We start from the raw sequence: 18282 nt of genomic DNA, 5'->3' as shown, positions 1-18282 counted from the left end.
AAAGGAGGAGGGTATATAGTGCGGTCTGAGCCCGGTGGCTATGACTCGTGTCCTTCTTCCCTGTCTTCATTTCAAGAGGTATTGTCAATGTTTTTTGACCATCAACGTCGTTGTAAACTACTTGAACAGTCGCATCAACATTTCCTTTCAAGCCGTACATTGGCGACCAGATGTGCTCCTCGACCTCTAGCAATTTATTAATGCTCAGGTTAGCCTTGGTGTTATGTCTGTCTTCAACCAATGATTCTGCCTGTAACTGAAGGTTAGAATTAGAAGCTTTCTCTTTTACCACATTCAAAAACTTACACTCGGTTTGGAACGAAGAAACACATCGGCCCAGGCTTGCAATTCGGAGACTTTACTTGTCACATACTCGACGGCCTCAGCCATGGACATATGGATGGCGTACAGACTTTCGACATATCGAACGAGAACTTGCTCAATCATCGTCCGCATCCATTGCAGATCCCATCGGTTCGCCTTCAGGGCTTCTTGGAAAACTTCATGGAGGATGTGGCCGAAAACTTGTGGCCTGTTGATATCGGAAGTGGCCTTGACTCGATCTTGCAAGACCGCACGTCTTTGACATGTCACTGCATCGGCAACAACAGTAGCCGAAATGAGGTGATCTGGGTGAAGAATGATCATGTTATGAGAGTTATCCACAATACATTGGCCAGTGTTGTCAAAATCTCCTATTAGATGGACGTAGGAGTTTTTCGTACAAGGCGTGTCGAACCAAGTCTCGCGTAAAATGATCACCTTCTTGAGACGAGTTCGTTCGTCTTCAACTGAGAGCACCTGGATTATTATAAGTTACTCAGCTCTTCGCTAGAGATTTAATGGTTTAATAGAAGATTGCTGACCTGCTCTGCCTGAATACGGCCTTTTTGGTTTACATACTGGCTTTGCGCTATTTGTACAATGAGGTAGCGTTTGATAGCTTGCTGAGCTTTGGACTTCTATTCACATAACTCGAAGTAAGTATCTAATGAAAACCATGCTAAGGGTTACCAACTTGGTCGTGTTGATCCAAACCACAAAGTGCATTTTCATCTATGCCATTCAGATCCAGGTCGTCATCATCAAATTCATCAACTAGAGACACATGCGCAATGGGTTGGGCTTCTTGCATCTTGACAGGATAAGAAAAACTCGGTTTATTGCTCGACTTAGCTTCTGGCCTTGTCTGTGAAAGAATAGAGTCATGCTGAGGTGGCTTTTTCTCATCGTATTGCGCAAGTATTTCCTCCATGCCCTCTCCTAAATCATCATCGAACTCATCGTCACTTTGACCTTGTTTCGATGCTATGAATGTCCTCTTATTGGCGTTGTCGATGGGGCATGGTGACTGTTCGATATTAAATGACTTTCGGCTGACGGGTGTTTGGGGCATTGTATTTTTTAGGTTTTCGGAATCTGTAAAGGGATCCGTGGATGACTCGACAAGAGCTAATATATCTTCATCAAAATCGTCATCACTAAATTCAGATGATGAAGATCTCATTGCCTTTTCTTTACGAAGGGCCTGTGGTTGATCGGCGGGCTTATTCCCTTCCATGGCAACCTGAGGAATGTGCTGGCCAGCAGCAGTTTCGCAATTTCTTTGGCCTTTCGATGGCGAAGGCAAGTTTTTTCCATGTCGATCATTCTGAGCGGGCAAGGGAGAAGAAGGCGACCTGACTTCAGCAGTCACTTTTGCACTAGCGAGGTTATTTTGGATTTTATCCAGAAGGAAGCTCAATTTCTTTGAGCTCCCAGAGTCGAGGACATTGCTCCTCGAGCGAGAGAAAATATCGCGGGTAGTACGCAGGCCATTCGGGCCGTCAATCCTTCTTCGCTTCGTTTTAGAAGATGGCCAGTCAACGTTGCAACTAGCAGACCGCCGCAATCCCGAAGAATCTCGTGCAAGTTTCTCGGATATGGGAGTTCGTGGGGAGGAAGATAAGTTGGCGAATTTGGCTGGAATGTCGAGAGCACCTTCCAGCTTGCTTTTGCCAACGTAATTATTCCACAAATCAGTCGCTATATCACTCTGCGGCGTTTTCAAGAGAGATTGGAAGGTCTTGAGATCGAACGGCTCTTTTGGCTTGCTGGATTTACCTGTCCTCAGCGGCGAACTAGCAGGAGAGGAATTATGTCGACGCTTCTTTCGTCGCCCCTTGGACCCAGCAGTTGTACTTGAGCTTTGGGGAGGAGCTGGTTGCCACGATATATAGTCATCTGGTGTCATTTCTTTCTCCGACACATCGTTCATAGCATCTTCCGCGTTGCTAATGAGATCTGCGAGAGGTATTCTGTTCGCAGGAGTCTTGGGGCATTCCTTTGTCTGCTTCTGGTCTTTTGGCTGTGTTGATGGTTGGCTCTTGGAAGGAGATTTAGGCGGCTTTGCTACGCCATTCATCCAGGACTTTTGGTTTTCCTTGTCGGCATTGGCGGCATCCTTGGGAACCTTGACATCCGGTGCTTTAGTCAATGGCATTTCGCTTTCTTCACTAGGAATGTATCGAAAATTCTTCAACTTTGTTCGTGAGTTGGACGAAATAGACGAATTTTGTCTGGTGGTCATGACGCATCTAGTACGGAGGGTTGCAGTAACTACTGGGAGAGCACTGTCAATAAGGAAAGTGCCGGTGTATTTTTCGAGGCTCACCTGCTATTTTATATTTGTTAATTTGAAATATTCATCGTTAGGTGGCGAATTGGCCATTCGCAATAGAATCCTGTCTTCAGAAGCAAAACGCAGCCTTGATTGTTGATAAAGGGCTGCTCAAGAGACGCGTGTGGACGCGAGCGCGTATAGCCGACGTCTAGTCGACCTGAGCATAGGCTGCCTGATGTTTAAGGCATAAACTATTTAACCGGATTCGGCCGACCGGCTACTTGCCCGGAGAATCCCTAGTAGCTTCATCGCTAGTACTTGTCCACTACAAGACCAAACTTTCCAACCTCAGACAGGGCGCTGTTGCTAATCAGCAACCAGAAATATCGATAGAACAATCAATTGATCAATCCCAGCGTGCTTTGAAAAGTGCTGTCCGTTCGTGCGAAGGTGTTGAACGCCCTGAGAAAACTCGGTAACCCCCCGCTCACATCGAAATTCGATATCCTCCTCAAGCTCATTCCATACACCTTCGACATTGTCACGTTCAATACAACCTTCACAATGCCGGCTCGGAATCCCTCTATTATTCTTCGCTCTCGCTGCCTTTTGCGCAACCCACAGGCCTCTCGCCCATTCTCAACGCGGAGCGAACTGCGTGCTGCCGACCACGGTGACCACTATGACCCACCAAGTGGATGGCTTTTTGGTGTCAAGCCCGGCCAGAAATACGTGAAGGAGGGCTGGGAGAATGTCTGGTATTACGGATTCATTGGAAGCCTGGTTGCTGCTGGCGTCGCATACGTTTTTAAGCCTGACACATCGTACGTATATTTCATGGATCAACCTCTTCAGAAGACCAAGCAATCGTCTCTTTTGACGGTTGTCATTTGGCCATATATTGCTTCTTCTTTTATCTTCATTTTATTTCTTCTGGAGATCACATTCTGATTAACATTGTTTTCAGGATACAAACATGGGCATTGGAGGAGGCTCGCCGAAGATTGGAAGCCGAGGGTATCTTGGAGGACCCCGACAAGGTCCAAAAATAGGCGCCGACTCGTATCATGTTTTACTTAGGCTCTCAGCTGCGTTGTACATAGAGATCTAGGCCGGCATTTCTGATCTTATTCGGCGCAGTCGTACGAAGATGGCTGGGACTGTTGGTTGGTTCTAGACATGTTTCTTTTATTGATATGCATTCGTTTTCCTTAATCTCTATAGTATTTATTTCTTTGCACTAGTTAAATGATGATTTAGAAACCAATCAAGCGCAGTAAATAATTGCTCGAGGTACCGGATATTGTATACCAATCTCCTAAGACGTGATACTACTCTCACCCTCGTTATTTCCATTTTATTCATACTTCAGGATAGATGTCTGTTCGTCGCAGCAAAGGCATTTCTCTTCTTACCTTGGCAACGAGGTCAAGGTTGATATCAGCAGTTGCAATTTCCGGTTCTTTGAAGTCTCCTCCAAGTTTCGCAACCACTTCTCCCCAAGGATTAACGATTATCGAATGACCGTAACTTATTCGTTTGTCATTATGAGCTCCTGCTTGCGCAGCAGCAATTATATAAGACTGAGTCTCAATTGCTCGAGAACGAAGAAGAGTCTCCCAATGTGCCTTCCCAGTTGGTACTGTGAACGCTGAAGGAAAGGTTATTATTTGCGCATCTTGACGCTTTAATGCTAGAGATATTTCAGGGAATCGTAACTGCGAAATATTGTAAGATAAAATACCATTTGCTTTGACTAGTTTGGGATATGGCTGAATGACATACATCGAAGCATATTGCCAGGCCTACCCTTCCCACAGGTGTTTCGAATGGCGGAAGGATCTCCGTTCCTTTCTCAACGCTCCTACGGTCATGCTGTTAGATGAGTCAAAAGCAGTACTGCCATGGTACAACATACGTGCTTTCTTTCAAAATTGGGCCGTCTTTAATTTCGACATCAAAGAGGTGTATCTTCTGATAACGCTGCACAATCTCTCCGTGTTCGTCAATCCATATCAAGGTGTTTTTGACTTTAGTGCCTCCTTCAGCTGGCTCATGAATACCAACGTTGATAGGTAACTTTGCGTCTTTAGCTTCTTTCTGCAAGCCTAGGACAAATTCACTTTGTTGTACAGGGCGTACTAAAGACACTGTTTCTGCACTTGATGCACCAATGTAGTCAGAAGCTTCTGGGAGAAAGAGTGCCTGTCTTCATGTTAGTGTACGCAAAGACTAAGTGTCTATCCTCCGAAGGCCAAAAGCACCTTTGCACCTGCAGCTACAGCTTTCCTCACAAGTACTTGACATTGGGAGAGATTATGTGCCATGCTCGCTGTCGAACAGAGTTGGCCAACCGCCTATGACTAGGTGAGTATGCGGGGAATCAAGCAATGAAGGGTCGCGTACAGCTATCGCCATTTTCTAGGATATCACAATTTTAGAATTGAAGAATAATTAATAAGATGTTACTTATTTGACCACTAGGGCAAAATTCCAGAGAAATTCCCAATAAATTGACCACATTCAGAATGCGTTGTGATCAGGTCGAGAGCACTTCCGATAACGATTATGCCGACGTTGATAAGCGGACGGAGCGGCGAAGATTTCGCAAGATTTGTGCTCTTCGACAACATCCCGCTTATTTTATCACGTCGTTCACCGTTCAAACTATTGCGAGTCGGGTTAGGCAGGACAAGATATTTTATGAATGCTTATGCGCATCGAATATTTTTCTTATTTTTGATCTGAAGACACAGCCACGGTGCTTGGTGGCATCCATTTGACCACGAAATGAAGAGCTTGCGAAGAGACTTCTCTTCAAACCCACATGCCCAGAATGTGTCCAGCAAAGTATTCATACGGTCGACTAAGAGCGGCAAGGTCCAGAAAATCGTTCGGGAGTTATATTTGAGGCAGGATATCCCTTGTTCTTCCAAGCTTTGTACAATATGCCCAACCTATGCGCCTGCCGACGCGAATGGTAATAGTAAGCACACACTCCCTTCCAGCCGTTGACATGAACATCTTACTTATACGTCCGATCTACAGTTGCGCCATTTGTTCTCTCCGATCAACCCGCCGGTAGCAAATCCTTTCCAAAGGGCCATTATATCGTGCCCGATACCAATGCGTTGTTAAACGGAATGGACCTTTTCGAGCACACTGGGGCTTTCTATGATGTGATCATTCTACAGACTGTCCTTGAAGAGCTTAGGAATCTCTCGCTACCTCTCTACAATCGTTTACTTTCGCTTATAAAATCCGACGAGAAGCGTTTCTACCTTTTTTTCAATGAATTTCGCCTTGAAACCCACGTTCGCCGAGAACCTAACGAGTCTATCAACGATCGGAATGATAGAGCTGTTCGCGCAGTCGCCAAATGGTACAGAGAACATCTGCAGCAATCTGCCAGGAAGGGAAGGACTATTCCAACCATGGTCGTGCTCACCGATGACAAGGAAAATCTGCGCAAGGCTAAACAGGAAAATGTGGTCGCTTCATCGTTGTCTGACTATGTATCTGGCCTCGAGGACTCAGATGTGCTCCTAGATATGATCAATGAATCACGCGAAGAAAAAGGTCAAAAAACGGAGCTTTTCTACCCGGAACATTACTCCATGTCGAAGATGATGACGGGACTACGTGCCGGAAATATGCACCAAGGCGTGTTCAACATCTCACCATACAATTACTTGGAGGGATCGGTGAATGTGGGGGCTTTCGATAAACCGCTCTTGATTCTTGGCCGCGATAATAGCAACCGAGCCATTTCCGGAGATGTGGTTGTTGTGGAGGTGCTACCCAAAGACCAGTGGAAGTCACCGTCCTCCAAAATTATCGATGAGGAGGCGGTTACAAAGAATGACAATCCAGAAAACGAAGACAATGAGACTGTAGTGCCAGACAGAGAAAAGAAAGCCCTGCAAGAAGAAGTCAGAAAGGCGCATGGGAAGCATGCAGAGGGAAAGCCGCAACCTACAGCTCGAGTGGTTGGAATTCTTAAGCGGAATTGGCGTCAATATGTCGGCCATATTGATGCATCTTCAACATCATCACTGGGCAACTCTGGAAGACGCCAGCAGACTGTTTTCGTGCTTCCTATGGATAAGCGAGTCCCTAAGATTCGAATTAGAACCCGACAAGCATCTGATATACTCGGACAACGAATCTTAGTGACAGTTGATAGTTGGGATCGCGACTCACGATACCCGACAGGCCATTTCGTGCGGTCATTGGGAGAACTGGAAACCAAGGGTGCGGAAACGGAGGCACTGCTCCTCGAATATGATGTGCAATATCGCCCATTCCCGAAGGTTGTTCTCGACTGCCTGCCTCTTGAGGGTCATGACTGGAAAGTTCCTGCTAGCAAGGAAGATCAGGGCTGGCAAAATCGCCGGGATCTACGAGACCTCCTCATTTGTAGTATCGATCCTCCCGGCTGTCAGGATATTGATGATGCCTTACACGCTCGACCTTTGCCCAATGGAAACTTCGAAGTCGGCGTTCATATTGCCGACGTGTCTCACTTTGTGAAACCGAATAATGCAATGGATCTAGAGGCCAGCTTGCGTGGTACCACTGTCTACCTGGTAGATAAGAGAATTGATATGCTTCCGATGCTCCTTGGAACTGATCTGTGCTCTTTGAAGCCCTACGTGGAGCGTTTTGCCTTTTCCACCATCTGGGAGGTAACGCCGAATGCAGAAATTGTTTCTGCTAACTTTACAAAATCGGTGATTCGATCCCGTGAGGCTTTCAGCTACGAACAAGCCCAGATCCGCATTGATGACAAGTCTAAGAACGATGAGCTGACCCAAAGCATGCGTACACTCCTACACCTTTCCAAGGTGTTGCGTCAAAAGCGTATGGACGCAGGTGCTCTGAACCTTGCCTCACCTGAAATCCGGATCGAAACTGAATCTGAACTGAATGACCCCCTCACTGATGTCAAGACCAAGGCACATTTGGCAACAAACAGTTTAGTTGAGGAATTCATGTTACTCGCCAACATCACGGTGGCCTCGAAAATCTACAATGCATTCCCTCAGACCGCTCTGTTGCGGCGACACGCCTCGCCGCCTCCTCTCAATTTCGAGGAGTTAGCTACACAACTGCAGAAGAAACGCAACCTGAAACTTGATGTCTCCAGTTCGAAGGCGTTGGCAGACTCTCTGGATAGCTGTGTTGACTCCAAGAATCCATTTTTCAACACTTTGATCCGTATTCTCGCCACACGTTGCATGACTTCGGCTGAGTACTTCACCGCTGGTGCACATTCGGAGGCAGATTTCCGTCACTATGGTCTTGCATCGCCTATTTACACACATTTCACGTCTCCTATTCGTCGTTACGCCGATCTTGTGGTTCATCGACAACTTGCTGCTGCTATTGGATATACTTCAGCGGAAGGACTTAGCCGACGGCGCCAGCTGGAAGATGTCTGCAAAAATATCAACTATCGTCACCGTAATGCACAGTTTGCCGGAAGAGCTAGTATTGAGTACTACGTTGGCCAAGCACTGAAGGCCCGTGGCGAGATGATGGCCAAGAACAAAGGCGACGACAAGAACCTCGGAGTCGACGAAGAGGGATATATTATGCGCGTCTTTGAAAACGGAGTGGTTATTTTCGTTCCTCGGTTTGGAATTGAAGCTGTGGTCCGACTCGAAGACTTCATGTTGCCGGGAGACAAGCAGAGACCAGATGTACATGACAACGAACAAAGGAGGGAAATCGCCCATCGGCGCGAGAGTGAATACGACCCAGAAGAGTATACCGTGCGCGTTTGGGATAGGAACCATCCCGAAGCTGAGCGGTCATTCCAGGCTGAGCTGTTCGAAAAGGTCGAGGTGAATGTCAGCTCGGTGAAGGAGGAAGGAGGACGCGGTGCAGGCAAACGCAAGGTCCGGATTTTGATACTTGGAAAGGCGTGATTGAGGAATCAAACCGATTATTCGCTATAGATACATGTATTTGAGGACTATTGGCATAATGCACCTCAATAAGTTCAATGTTACAAGATCGTCTAATTACCGTAACTACCATCTCTATCCATCTGCACTGGCTATAATCGTGCAAGAACTTCAATGTTCGACCACATGCAAAATCCTTAGAAGATTACAAATCATTTGAAATGGTATATTCTGTCATGATTTAGGAGTTCAAAAACATTTGCAATATCTATCCGAAATACTAGCATTCATCTGATGTGCGCAGGAGGGCGAAGCCATTAGTTGCAGCATAAGTTATGACCAAATACACCTTGCAGGATCTCAACATGGCTGATATTTGGAATTCAAATGCGGCCGGTCGGACATTTTGATATGCTGTCAATAATGCCCTGTCAACGTGGGATGGGACTATCACAACTTTCACTAGAGTTGTGGACTAAATAAGTGGTGCGATGTGGCGACAGATCTCAAGGCGGCGACTCATGATTGGCCGATCTAATCGGACAGTCCGATCTGCTGGCAGCCGCCCCGCGTTGGCCGCGCGACGCTTTGTTTTCATATTGGCGCACATCCGAATTAGTCATTGCAGCACCTGCCCTCGATATTTGAACTCGCGCCTCAAGGCCCAGCCAACAACTCTGCTTGCGCGCCATTGCGGCATTGTTCAAATTGCTTGTTTGTCGCCAACATTGCCGGATCAAAATATCCCCTTCCCCCACGCTTATCACGCACGTAGCAGAAGCACGCCTCCATTGGCCTTCCAGCATTCCAGACGAAGCGAGTGATAACCCGCCATCATGATACACAAGGGTCGAGTCAAAGACCCTTCCAGGAAGGTCAGCCCTCCAGGGCCGACCTACATGTCGGACGATCAAGTCGGTGAGTTACATCGTATTCTTAATGATCAATGTTTATGTAGCTTAACTTCCTACTAATAACGTTCCCTTCACCAGCGAGCTATCTCAAACAACTCCGGTCGGGTCCTCCATCCAGACCAAGTGGCTCTCGTCCATTTCCCTCTCACGCTGCCGCTTCTCCGCCCAAGTCTCGCGACGAGCTTCCTCCTCGAGCTGCATCCGCATTATCGATGAACAAACGTGACTCTTCCTCCAGCGAAAACTTAGATCATATTCAAGATCCTTACCCTCGTTCTGCCAGCGCAATGTCGCACAACCGGCAATCCTTGCAATTCGGCTCTGCTGGACGACCTTTAGTCCAGCAACCAAGTGCATATCGCGTCAGCGGAAACCTCTCACCAGATGCCAAGATTGCCCCTTCTGGAACCCCTAGCGGGATGTATCGAGAGAGCGGTCAGCGTTGGATGGAGAGGCAAGAAGCGCGTTCGCTTCGGGACGCACTAGAAGAGATGGATTTACAGGAGGAAGAACGTCTATACTCTAACGCTCAAGATGAAGCAACAAGGCTTGTGTGGGAACACCAGAATCCAGGTGCCGCCTACAAAAACCCGCATGCTGCTTATGCCAACCCGGACCTGCAAAGTAACAATCGCTTCCGACAACATTTAGAAAAGGCCAGTCTCTCCAGACGCCAAAGCGAGGGAGCCTCTGTGGATGTGTCGCACAGGCACAAGAAAAATATGTCCGGACCTGAAAGCTCAGGGGAGGCATCATCACCTGATAGCTATAATGAATCATTGCCAAACACTAGCTTCAAAAAGAAAGGAAGGGTCAATTTCGCACTACCACCAGATGAGAGTGCTCCAACTGTTCGTGACAAACTGCCAAAATCGAGGAGTGTCAGCAGCGAGTCATCTAAAGGGATATTCAGGAACCCTGAGGACTCTATCTATGAGGAGCCGGAGGAACCTAGTAATGAAGCTGAGACTCAGCGCCCACCCGCACCTGCACCTTCAGCTCTTAGAGTGAAGCCTCGAAACTCTCTTCCACAAGAATTCAGCTCTACTCCCGCGCGCTTTCGAAACTCTCCATTTGATCGGAAGCAAAACAAAGTCGACATATACAAAAACCCACCTACTCAATCGAGGAACCCCCTTTACACGACCAATTCATCCACACCTCAGCCTTCGGAACCAAAGAAAGAAGAGCCAACTTCGACAAAAGATGGACTTGAGGTTCGCAGTGATGATATTCGAGCAGCCACTAGTATGAAATTTAAGGACCGAAGCGGGAAATTACCAATGCCTACAGCAGTGAGTGATCGACTAGGTCAGCCTATTGTTAGTTTCGATCCGTCGTGGAAGCCACAAAACGAGACTCCAAAGGCTCATGATAATTCTCCTGCTGTACCGGCCATCAATGTATCAGAACCTCCTGCTGTTCCTACTATTAACCTTCCGGATGAGTCGAACGAGCAAAGTCCATCCATTGTTGTCTCCGCGGTCGAAGAAGCCAATAAAAATGCCGATTCTAGACCAGCTTCTACGTCGTCGAACAGTCGAAAATCCGTTGATCCAAAACGAATGGCCCCGACCTCTCAGAGTAAATGGTATTCCCCATTTACGCGGTCTGGTGTTCCCACCGCAACCTGCGCGAATTGTACACTGCCAATTGAAGGTAGGATCGTAACAGCAGCCGGTTCTCGCTTTCATCCCGAATGCTTCTCATGCTTTCACTGTGGCACTGGACTAGAATGTGTTGCATTTTATCAAGAGCCCGAAGCTACACGTAATGAAAGACTTGCCAACGCTTCGCATGATGACATCGAAGCCAATGCTTTGCGGTTCTACTGCCATCTCGACTTTCACGAATTGTTTAGTCCAAGGTGCAAGAGTTGCAAGACACCAATTGAAGGAGAAGTTGTGGTCGCATGCGGTGCGGAGTGGCATGTCGGCCACTTCTTCTGTGCCGAATGTGGTGATGTATGTTTCCTAACTCCTGATCACTAAGGATAAGATCGAGCTAACCGTTAATAGCCATTCAATCAAGAAACTCCATTTGTAGAGAAAGATGGATTTGCTTGGTGCCTTCGTTGCCACTCTCGTCGCACAGCTTCACGCTGTCTAGGCTGCAAACAACCGGTGATGGAAGACGTTGTCGTCACTGCTCTAGACGGCCAATGGCATGACAAATGCTTCGTCTGCCACGAATGTGGAGGTGATTTTGGACCGGAAGGGCGATTTTTTGTTAAAGAAGGTGAGCCGCGACGAACTACAAAGGGACGAATCATCGGTGGTCCAGTTCAGCTTGCAGTTTGTGAGCCGTGCGAAGCTAGGCGATTGAAAGCATAGCCTCAGCTAGTCCATTTAGTTACCCAGACTAGCATGACTGATAGGAATCCTTGGGTGGTCGTTCAAACACTCCTTCTCTATATCAAGAGAACCTTGCCTACAGAGTGCGAAATTGGTTATTTATATTGCGGATATATCAATCATTGAATTTTTGCATAAGCATCGGCCAGCCTATCGTTGTTGACTGCTATATTTCTGACAGAAAGTCGAAGATTCGCATCTATGCTTATAGATCAACACTCAATTATGATTTACGGATATTTTGGGCTGTTTTAAACATGGTATTTGGTGTTTTGCATGATTTCCATGGATAACAAGTGTTTGTATAATGGTTTAGTTGGTTTTGGAGTATAATTTTGTTCTTTATTTTCAAATTTCTCTACATATACCGTAAACCAGTCAAGAGGTAGACCATTCGGGGTCAGGTAAACGTCTAAAGACAGCAACAAATTTAGGCCCATTATTTCTCTTCACCTTCTTCCCTTCCTCAGTCTCCTCACGCATCACTTTGACACATGGATCTTTGACCAACTCTTCATCTGAAACCCGCTCAAACAGCTCTTTAACACGGGCCTCTCCAGACTCACCGTCACTTTCACTATCCACATCGTCGTCCCCTGGTTTGCTATTATCTTCCGACAGTCCTACTCCCGCAGTATGCTCTTTCTCAGTCGCAGCCGCAGCATCATCCTTCTGCTGCACACCGAAATGATCCAAAATCCATCTATGGTACTGCTCCACATCTGTAATGGTATACAAAAATCCGCCCGGTTTGAGGAAATACGCGTACTCGGCATTCAGCGCCGACGAAACAATCCGAGCCTTGTGTTTCCGCACCTTGAAATGAGGGTCAGGAAAACAAATAAAGATTTTCGACAGTTGATGGCGCGCGAAGAACCGCGGCAGGAATTTCATGGTGTTGGCGCGCAAGGCAGATATATTCTGATACCCACCAGGGATGAGCGCGGCGTCTTTTGAACTAGCATCTGGAAAGGCCGGCGCGTCTTCTGGTAGATCGGAGGTTTCAGTGTCTGTGGGTTGGGGCTCTGGTATAGGCTCTGAGGACGAGGGGTCTTTGCGTAGTCGATCTTGCTGAGCGCGGAGAGCAGAGATGCGGGCTTGGAGGTATTCTGTCACTTGTAGACGGATTTCCATTCCTTGTAGGTAAGGGAAAAGTCAGCAAAATTTGTGTGTTCTCTCACTGGAGGGTAATCCCTACCAAGCATCAGTGTATCAGGCAGTACGGGTGCCAGTCCAATTAACAGACCCCCAAATCCACAGCCAATATCAACTACTTCTACATCCTTCAAAATCCTTCTTGATCCTCCAACGGTCAGTTTCGATGTATCAGGGTCCACGAAACCGGGGTAATGCGACGCCCAGTTCATATGCGCTGGACTCAAGGGACTACTCGCTCAGAGTCAGCTCAATTCATAACGATACCACATGTAGTCTGGGAACGCACTATTCTAAATCAAAATCAGAAAAGGGATTCGCATGCGCTCGTTGGCGATAGAACCTTTTCTTCGGCAAAGCGACATGCTCCCCCGAGGTTTGCGCGGCTTTTTGAGCCTCTCTGTATTCCGCCCGTTTGATCTTTTTCTTTGTGGCGCCTGTCATGGTTGCAATCGTGATTGCAGAATATAGAAATGAATGAGAAGAGTTCGTTGACCTCAGAGACAGGGTCAGAAAATGCAGCGAAACGATCAGGTCGAGAAAAATGACTGAGGCTGCGGAGACGTTGCGGAGGAAACTTTTTTGCTATCGGAGATGCAGAAAATCCGCCACACTAGGAAGCTGTGTGTGATCTTGGGAAGAATCCACGCTACAAGGACTGTTCAATCTGGTTTTAAGGAATATCGAAATATCGGATTGTTATGGGAAAGTATACATCTCGAAAATTTCAAGATTTTAGTTTTCAGAACTCTGAGACTGAAAGCGAGAGACCATGTACAATGCATTATTGCCTGGAGCTGACGTATGTGGATCCTTGGCGGGGATATCAGATCGCAGACTGCTCCGAAGCTGCTTGTCTTCCACCGCCTCATTCTGTTCGCATAAACACAATAGCAATCTATATGCCTTACTTTGATTCATAAGAGCAGAGCCCTCAGTTCTCGCCTACGGCTTTATATAATCTCAGTCTGCGCAGTCGCAGGGCTTCCATTGCCCAAAAGCCAAAAAAGTACCCCGCATACGATCAATAACCCTCTAACAGCAATCTTCACTTCTATACATGTACTTTTCTGGATGAAATATCTTCGAGCATCAAGATGCCATCATCATCCCCACCAAACTCCTTTCTTTCCGCACCTACAACAGCAGGCAACGTCCTCACACCCGCGAGCCCAATCTCGTCACGCGACCCGTCGATAAGAACCAGCATTAAAACAGCAACAACAACCTCAATAGACACGATCAGCACCAATAACACTCCTACTAATGAGACTTCCTCTTCCTCCTCCACACGTCCTCCAACGAAAACACCATCCGGCTTTACCTTCCCCATAGACTACAACTTCCCGCCTTTCTTCACCCTCCAACCCAATGCCCAGACACAGCAGGCCCAAATGAAGCGCTGGGCGGATTTGATCTCGGACTGGTGTCGGTACCACGGTACATTTCGGCTTTCGTTGGTTGATGCTGTTGATCTTCCTTTATTCCATAATGCGCGCTTGAAGAAGAAGGTCGGGTTGTTGGAGGCGAGGAGGATTGTGGATTGGATGGCCAAGGCCCAGGAAGATGGCGGAGGAGGGGGTCGAGCTGAATGGGTTCCGGCGGCGCCTGGAGGAGGCGGTAGCGGGTCTTCGAGATCATCGGTCGGTGAGAAGACTGTTGCGTGGATATGGTGGAGGAGACCGGAGGACTGGGCTATAATGATTGCGGATTGGGTGTGTATTGTTAGTATTTCTGGTGAAGGAATTGGCTAACATTGGTGGTTATAGATTGACGAGACGGCGCAGAAGAATACTGTTCTTACAGTTTATGAGTTAATAAACGGGGATGCTACTATTTCACAAGGTATTTATGGCAGCTGAGTATTGGGGACTCGCTTAACTGATGTGTTTGATGTAGAGTTTCATGATATGGACCCCGAAGTCATGCTCAAAGCCCTGAACATACTCGTGAAACGAGGCAAAGCTCAGATATTTGGCGGCGATGACGAAAAAGGTGTTAAATTCTTTTAAAACAACATCTCATATTGCTATCGTGATGCCTGAAAAGTGGTATATTCAAACGACGCCTAAATCGTATCCGTGTACATGCAAACATGGCCACTGCAAACCGTAGAAGCTTCACGTACATTACTTATGTACACAGCTTCGTCCATTATAACTCATCAATTCGCGCCATCTTCGTCCGTGTACTCATACTCGTCCTTCCAGCGAATTTCTTGAGACATGGCAATGTCAATCAGCCAGTTGACGTTGACAATGCGCGGTGTCTTGCCGACCTCAAATACCATTTGCCGGAACCGAGGCCAGAGCTTGACATGCTCAGACTCATCACCACTGAGAAGGAAAACATCACCCTCCTTTGAAGGATCTTCATTTTGATCTTCAATATCGGAGCTCGAGTCGCGATTTCGGGAATCCTTAATCGAAACACGTCCTCGGAACAGTGTGCATTCGCCTCCGTTAACCTCGACGATTGACTTGAAGGCTTCAAACCCGCCGCGAATGTTCTCCAAACAACAGATTTTATAACCTCGAAGGAGCTTATTCTGGTTCTTTTTGGCTCTCTCACGTGCAGCCGCCAGAGTGAACCCAACTTTCTTCTCGGTTGATTCATCTACCAGAATGTAATCGGTTGGGTCAAGCAACTTGTTTTTCTCAAGGCATTGCGTTATGTATTCAACGTTAACGATAACGGGAGCGTATGCCAAAGCATTGACAAATTTCGGTGTCCGTAGAATAGATGGCGCCGCAAGATGAGTACACTTTTTTGCATCTTGAACAACAGCAATACCTAGGTCACGCAATTTTCGCTAGTTCAAGTCAGAATTAGATAGCATATAGAATCAAGAGACAACTCACTTTATCTGAATCTTCCTTCTTCATATTCCCCACCCATTTCTGATAACTGGTAATGGAGAGACGAATGGATACTGAGGGTTTCGATGCTTTCTGGCGCTTGGCATCGGTTTTGTCGTCCTCAGCATCGGCATCTTCCTCGGGCTCGGCTGATCGCCTTTTCTTGTTATTTATAGATACGAGATCGGCATCATTCTTGCGACGTCCCCCGTATATCACTCCACCGACTCGTTTTTTCTCCTTCTCGTACAGAGCAATGTCTGGAGCAGCACTGTGAATGCGGGCCACAGCTGCTTCCTTGGATTTGCGACTACTAGTTGTCGACGGTGTAGCATTTTCTTTCCCATCGGCCAAGAAACGACTACCTAAAGGAGTTTTCGCATCTGCTAATAGTGGGGTCTTGCGGGCCGATTTGTTAGTATGGGGTGTAACAGCCTTGGGTGTTGATACAGAAGGTGATTGCGCAGCGGACTTGGACTGTTTCTTGGGTGGGCTCATGCCATTGCTTTCGAGGTTGGCTGCGATGTTCTGATCTTTTTGTCGCATAACTCGCGATTCATCAGTGCTAGCTTCTGCAGGGAAAAATATCTGTTCGAGCACGTTTCTATCAAGCCTTGTCTGGCCGACCACTTCTCCTAGATTCGTTCGTCGAGGGAAATGAGTATACCGGGGATCCGAAACTGGGAGCATTTTCCATTTGGTGTAACTTTCTTCAAGCCAAAGATGATTGACGATTTGTACGCCCCATTCCTTAGCTGCTGTACACTTATCACTGCCGCCGTGCGCTGTAATTAGATGTGTATTTTCTTGTCGCAAGGTTTTTGTGCACTCAGCACCAGCAGCTTGAATGAGATTTTCAAGATACGCGCGTGCTTCACCGGCATAGTTGGACAGACTGATTTGCAACCCCTTGAATCCGGGAATACCATCGCGATGAATAGGGTAATGTAGAAGCCGCCGTAGGGGAGATGTCCAAGCATTGTGCGTGATGAGATGATAGAGCCACGATAAATTCCCGACGTCTTTGTTCCATCGCGACGCTGTGCGATATTCGAAACCCTCTCGATATCGACAAATGAGCATATTTGCTTTAGTCAAGTCCTTAGTGACAACGCCATTCGCTTGGTGGATCAAATCCTCAATAGATGCGAGTAAATGAGACCCAATGCCGAGGTTAGACGCAAGCATGACATTCTTGCCTTCCAAGACATTCAGGTTGCGATTCTGGTCTTTGGTGGTAGGTAATGTAGTGGGGTTTGACGTGGAAGCGCCCACAATATCTGCGTTTTCGGCCTTTCGGATCGGCGCGTTGGGACTAGCACGAAGAATTTCAGGGTTTGGAAGAGTGTATGGTCTTTCGTCGATTCTTCGTCCAAGTTTCAAACAATCATCAAACCTGATAAAGACGATCAATAAACTGAATGTTAGACCGAAAGAGGGTTCTTAGATCTCATACCAATGAGGGAGTACAATCTTTGTCCCTAGTTTTTTGGCGACAATCGTCTTTGCTTTGTCCGAGTCCATGCTGAGATCAACCAAATGCGTCACTTGAGAGGTCACTCTTGGCGAATATAGTCCACCCATTGCTATGACACCGCCAATAATGGCATCTTTATCGCCTTCTGGGATATCGCCGCACGTTACGACGACATCACTGAAAAAAAATCTGGGGTCCGGATTGAACTGGCGCGGATTGGCGAGTTTGTGTCTTGCGATGGATGTCTGTAACCACTGAGGCTTGACTACTGGAATCAGTGCATCGCAGGCAGATTGATAGGCTGGGAAATCCGCTGTGGATGAGATTATGTGTGTGAATTCATGGATGGGAGGAAATGGCGCGGGCGCTTTGTGTATGGCAACCTCGCCCCCATGATCTTTGATCAGGATATCCAACTGAAGTTTAAACAAGTTAGTGTCATTCGATGCGTAATACTTTTCAGGCTAATTTACCTGCATAGCAGAGTCTTCGTTAAGCTCCTTGGAGCAAACGATGCAGATTTTGCACTGACGAAGCAGCTGCTCGACCTGGTCGTCTGCCATATTTACGGTTTGTCTCCCAGCGCGGGAGGACTTGTGATGATGGTCAAGATGTGATATTGGGGGATAGACACAGCAAATGAATATGTACTGGGATGGCGATAACCCGCTGTTGTTCTGGACGGCTGTGTCGTTGTGGTATTGTCAGTGCTGGTGGTGTTTGGCTACGCCTCATCTCGACGCGGCAGAACAACGCGATCCGTCAACGCGATGTCACGTGTTGTTAATTGGTCAGCAAGCGGGGCATCGCTAGCCAATCGCGCTATAATAATTCTAGTATTCTATGCAGGACCAAAGGAAGATATACCGACGGTCGCGATGTTTGGATATCATATAACAGTACAAGATCCAATATACTACTAGAAACAGCAACTAACAGACTTGGATCGCTCAAAGTACCCGGTTCGACAACAACTACATCGCCATCACCTGCTTGCAGGCCCAAGCTAA

At 47.1% G+C, this 18282-nt stretch overlaps 8 protein-coding genes across 8 annotated transcripts; 4 read left to right on the top strand and 4 right to left on the bottom strand.

Moving 5' to 3' along the window:
* Nucleotides 1-793: 793 nt before the first annotated feature.
* Nucleotides 794-2753, bottom strand: BGW36DRAFT_168819 (uncharacterized protein). The gene is made up of 3 exons (XM_046209635.1): nt 2654-2753; nt 867-2598; nt 794-801 (listed from the first exon to the last, which is right to left on the bottom strand). Exon 2 carries the CDS (start codon nt 2567-2569, stop codon nt 1004-1006), a length of 1566 nt encoding a protein of 521 aa, XP_046072203.1. The 5' UTR covers nt 2570-2598; nt 2654-2753; the 3' UTR covers nt 794-801; nt 867-1003.
* A 174-nt stretch (nt 2754-2927) lies between these two features.
* Nucleotides 2928-3877, top strand: BGW36DRAFT_378819 (ESSS subunit of NADH:ubiquinone oxidoreductase-domain-containing protein). Its single transcript, XM_046216151.1, has 2 exons — nt 2928-3426; nt 3570-3877. Exons 1-2 carry the CDS (start codon nt 3167-3169, stop codon nt 3652-3654), a joined length of 345 nt encoding a protein of 114 aa, XP_046072202.1. The 5' UTR covers nt 2928-3166; the 3' UTR covers nt 3655-3877.
* BGW36DRAFT_168765 (nitrilase, putative) lies at nt 3759-5206 on the bottom strand. Its single transcript, XM_046209634.1, has 5 exons — nt 5009-5206; nt 4867-4959; nt 4521-4807; nt 4388-4466; nt 3759-4320 (listed from the first exon to the last, which is right to left on the bottom strand). Exons 1-5 carry the CDS (start codon nt 5018-5020, stop codon nt 3964-3966), a joined length of 828 nt encoding a protein of 275 aa, XP_046072201.1. The 5' UTR covers nt 5021-5206; the 3' UTR covers nt 3759-3963.
* BGW36DRAFT_168757 (putative exosome complex exonuclease exoribonuclease) lies at nt 5180-8788 on the top strand. The gene is made up of 2 exons (XM_046209633.1): nt 5180-5588; nt 5651-8788. The coding sequence occupies exons 1-2, from the start codon at nt 5393-5395 to the stop codon at nt 8533-8535; spliced, it is 3081 nt and encodes a 1026-aa protein (XP_046072200.1). The 5' UTR covers nt 5180-5392; the 3' UTR covers nt 8536-8788.
* A 361-nt stretch (nt 8789-9149) lies between these two features.
* On the top strand, nt 9150-12110 carry BGW36DRAFT_416923 (LIM domain protein). The gene is made up of 3 exons (XM_046219364.1): nt 9150-9432; nt 9507-11392; nt 11447-12110. The coding sequence occupies exons 1-3, from the start codon at nt 9351-9353 to the stop codon at nt 11759-11761; spliced, it is 2283 nt and encodes a 760-aa protein (XP_046072199.1). The 5' UTR covers nt 9150-9350; the 3' UTR covers nt 11762-12110.
* BGW36DRAFT_416922 (methyltransferase-like protein 1) lies at nt 12111-13741 on the bottom strand. Its single transcript, XM_046219363.1, has 3 exons — nt 13227-13741; nt 12981-13168; nt 12111-12918 (listed from the first exon to the last, which is right to left on the bottom strand). Exons 1-3 carry the CDS (start codon nt 13379-13381, stop codon nt 12161-12163), a joined length of 1101 nt encoding a protein of 366 aa, XP_046072198.1. The 5' UTR covers nt 13382-13741; the 3' UTR covers nt 12111-12160.
* A 293-nt stretch (nt 13742-14034) lies between these two features.
* BGW36DRAFT_296262 (putative ESCRT-II complex component) lies at nt 14035-14949 on the top strand (the record flags this gene model as incomplete). The annotated part of the gene is made up of 3 exons (XM_046211248.1): nt 14035-14652; nt 14707-14782; nt 14837-14949. 3 exons carry the CDS (start codon nt 14035-14037, stop codon nt 14947-14949), a joined length of 807 nt encoding a protein of 268 aa, XP_046072197.1.
* BGW36DRAFT_168715 (putative DNA repair protein Rtt107) lies at nt 14897-17986 on the bottom strand. The gene is made up of 4 exons (XM_046209632.1): nt 17746-17986; nt 17252-17688; nt 15799-17191; nt 14897-15749 (listed from the first exon to the last, which is right to left on the bottom strand). The coding sequence occupies exons 1-4, from the start codon at nt 17833-17835 to the stop codon at nt 15102-15104; spliced, it is 2568 nt and encodes an 855-aa protein (XP_046072196.1). The 5' UTR covers nt 17836-17986; the 3' UTR covers nt 14897-15101.
* Nucleotides 17987-18282: the final 296 nt, after the last annotated feature.

The sequence above is a fragment of the Talaromyces proteolyticus genome (genome assembly GCF_021365285.1).
Source record: "Talaromyces proteolyticus strain PMI_201 chromosome Unknown BGW36scaffold_6, whole genome shotgun sequence".
NCBI classification, from domain to species: domain Eukaryota; kingdom Fungi; phylum Ascomycota; class Eurotiomycetes; order Eurotiales; family Trichocomaceae; genus Talaromyces; species Talaromyces proteolyticus.
This window is presented reverse-complemented; position numbering and strand designations above follow the sequence as displayed.

Bases quoted from the DNA above. Each gene is read 5' to 3' on its own strand.
- BGW36DRAFT_168765 (XM_046209634.1), bottom strand. The intron at 4,808-4,866 runs GTGCTTTTGGCC...ACATGAAGACAG, and splicing joins CTGTAGCTGCAGGTGCAAAG to GCACTCTTTCTCCCAGAAGC. The intron at 4,321-4,387 runs GTATGTCATTCA...AATATTTCGCAG, and splicing joins GCCTGGCAATATGCTTCGAT to TTACGATTCCCTGAAATATC.
- BGW36DRAFT_416922 (XM_046219363.1), bottom strand. From the start codon at position 13,381: ATGACAGGCGCCACAAAGAAAAAGATCAAACGGGCGGAATACAGAGAG. The intron at 13,169-13,226 runs GTGCGTTCCCAG...CTGAGCGAGTAG, and splicing joins TCTGATTTTGATTTAGAATA to TCCCTTGAGTCCAGCGCATA. The intron at 12,919-12,980 runs GTAGGGATTACC...CTTACCTACAAG, and splicing joins GCCTGATACACTGATGCTTG to GAATGGAAATCCGTCTACAA.
- BGW36DRAFT_168819 (XM_046209635.1), bottom strand. From the start codon at position 2,569: ATGACCACCAGACAAAATTCGTCTATTTCGTCCAACTCACGAACAAAG.
- BGW36DRAFT_378819 (XM_046216151.1), top strand. From the start codon at position 3,167: ATGCCGGCTCGGAATCCCTCTATTATTCTTCGCTCTCGCTGCCTTTTG. The intron at 3,427-3,569 runs GTACGTATATTT...CATTGTTTTCAG, and splicing joins GTTTTTAAGCCTGACACATC to GATACAAACATGGGCATTGG.
- BGW36DRAFT_168757 (XM_046209633.1), top strand. From the start codon at position 5,393: ATGAAGAGCTTGCGAAGAGACTTCTCTTCAAACCCACATGCCCAGAAT. The intron at 5,589-5,650 runs GTAAGCACACAC...TCCGATCTACAG, and splicing joins TGCCGACGCGAATGGTAATA to TTGCGCCATTTGTTCTCTCC.
- BGW36DRAFT_416923 (XM_046219364.1), top strand. From the start codon at position 9,351: ATGATACACAAGGGTCGAGTCAAAGACCCTTCCAGGAAGGTCAGCCCT. The intron at 9,433-9,506 runs GTGAGTTACATC...TCCCTTCACCAG, and splicing joins CATGTCGGACGATCAAGTCG to CGAGCTATCTCAAACAACTC. The intron at 11,393-11,446 runs GTATGTTTCCTA...AACCGTTAATAG, and splicing joins TCTGTGCCGAATGTGGTGAT to CCATTCAATCAAGAAACTCC.
- BGW36DRAFT_168715 (XM_046209632.1), bottom strand. From the start codon at position 17,835: ATGGCAGACGACCAGGTCGAGCAGCTGCTTCGTCAGTGCAAAATCTGC. The intron at 17,192-17,251 runs GTATGAGATCTA...CGTCTTTATCAG, and splicing joins AAGATTGTACTCCCTCATTG to GTTTGATGATTGTTTGAAAC. The intron at 15,750-15,798 runs GTGAGTTGTCTC...GACTTGAACTAG, and splicing joins AGAAGGAAGATTCAGATAAA to CGAAAATTGCGTGACCTAGG.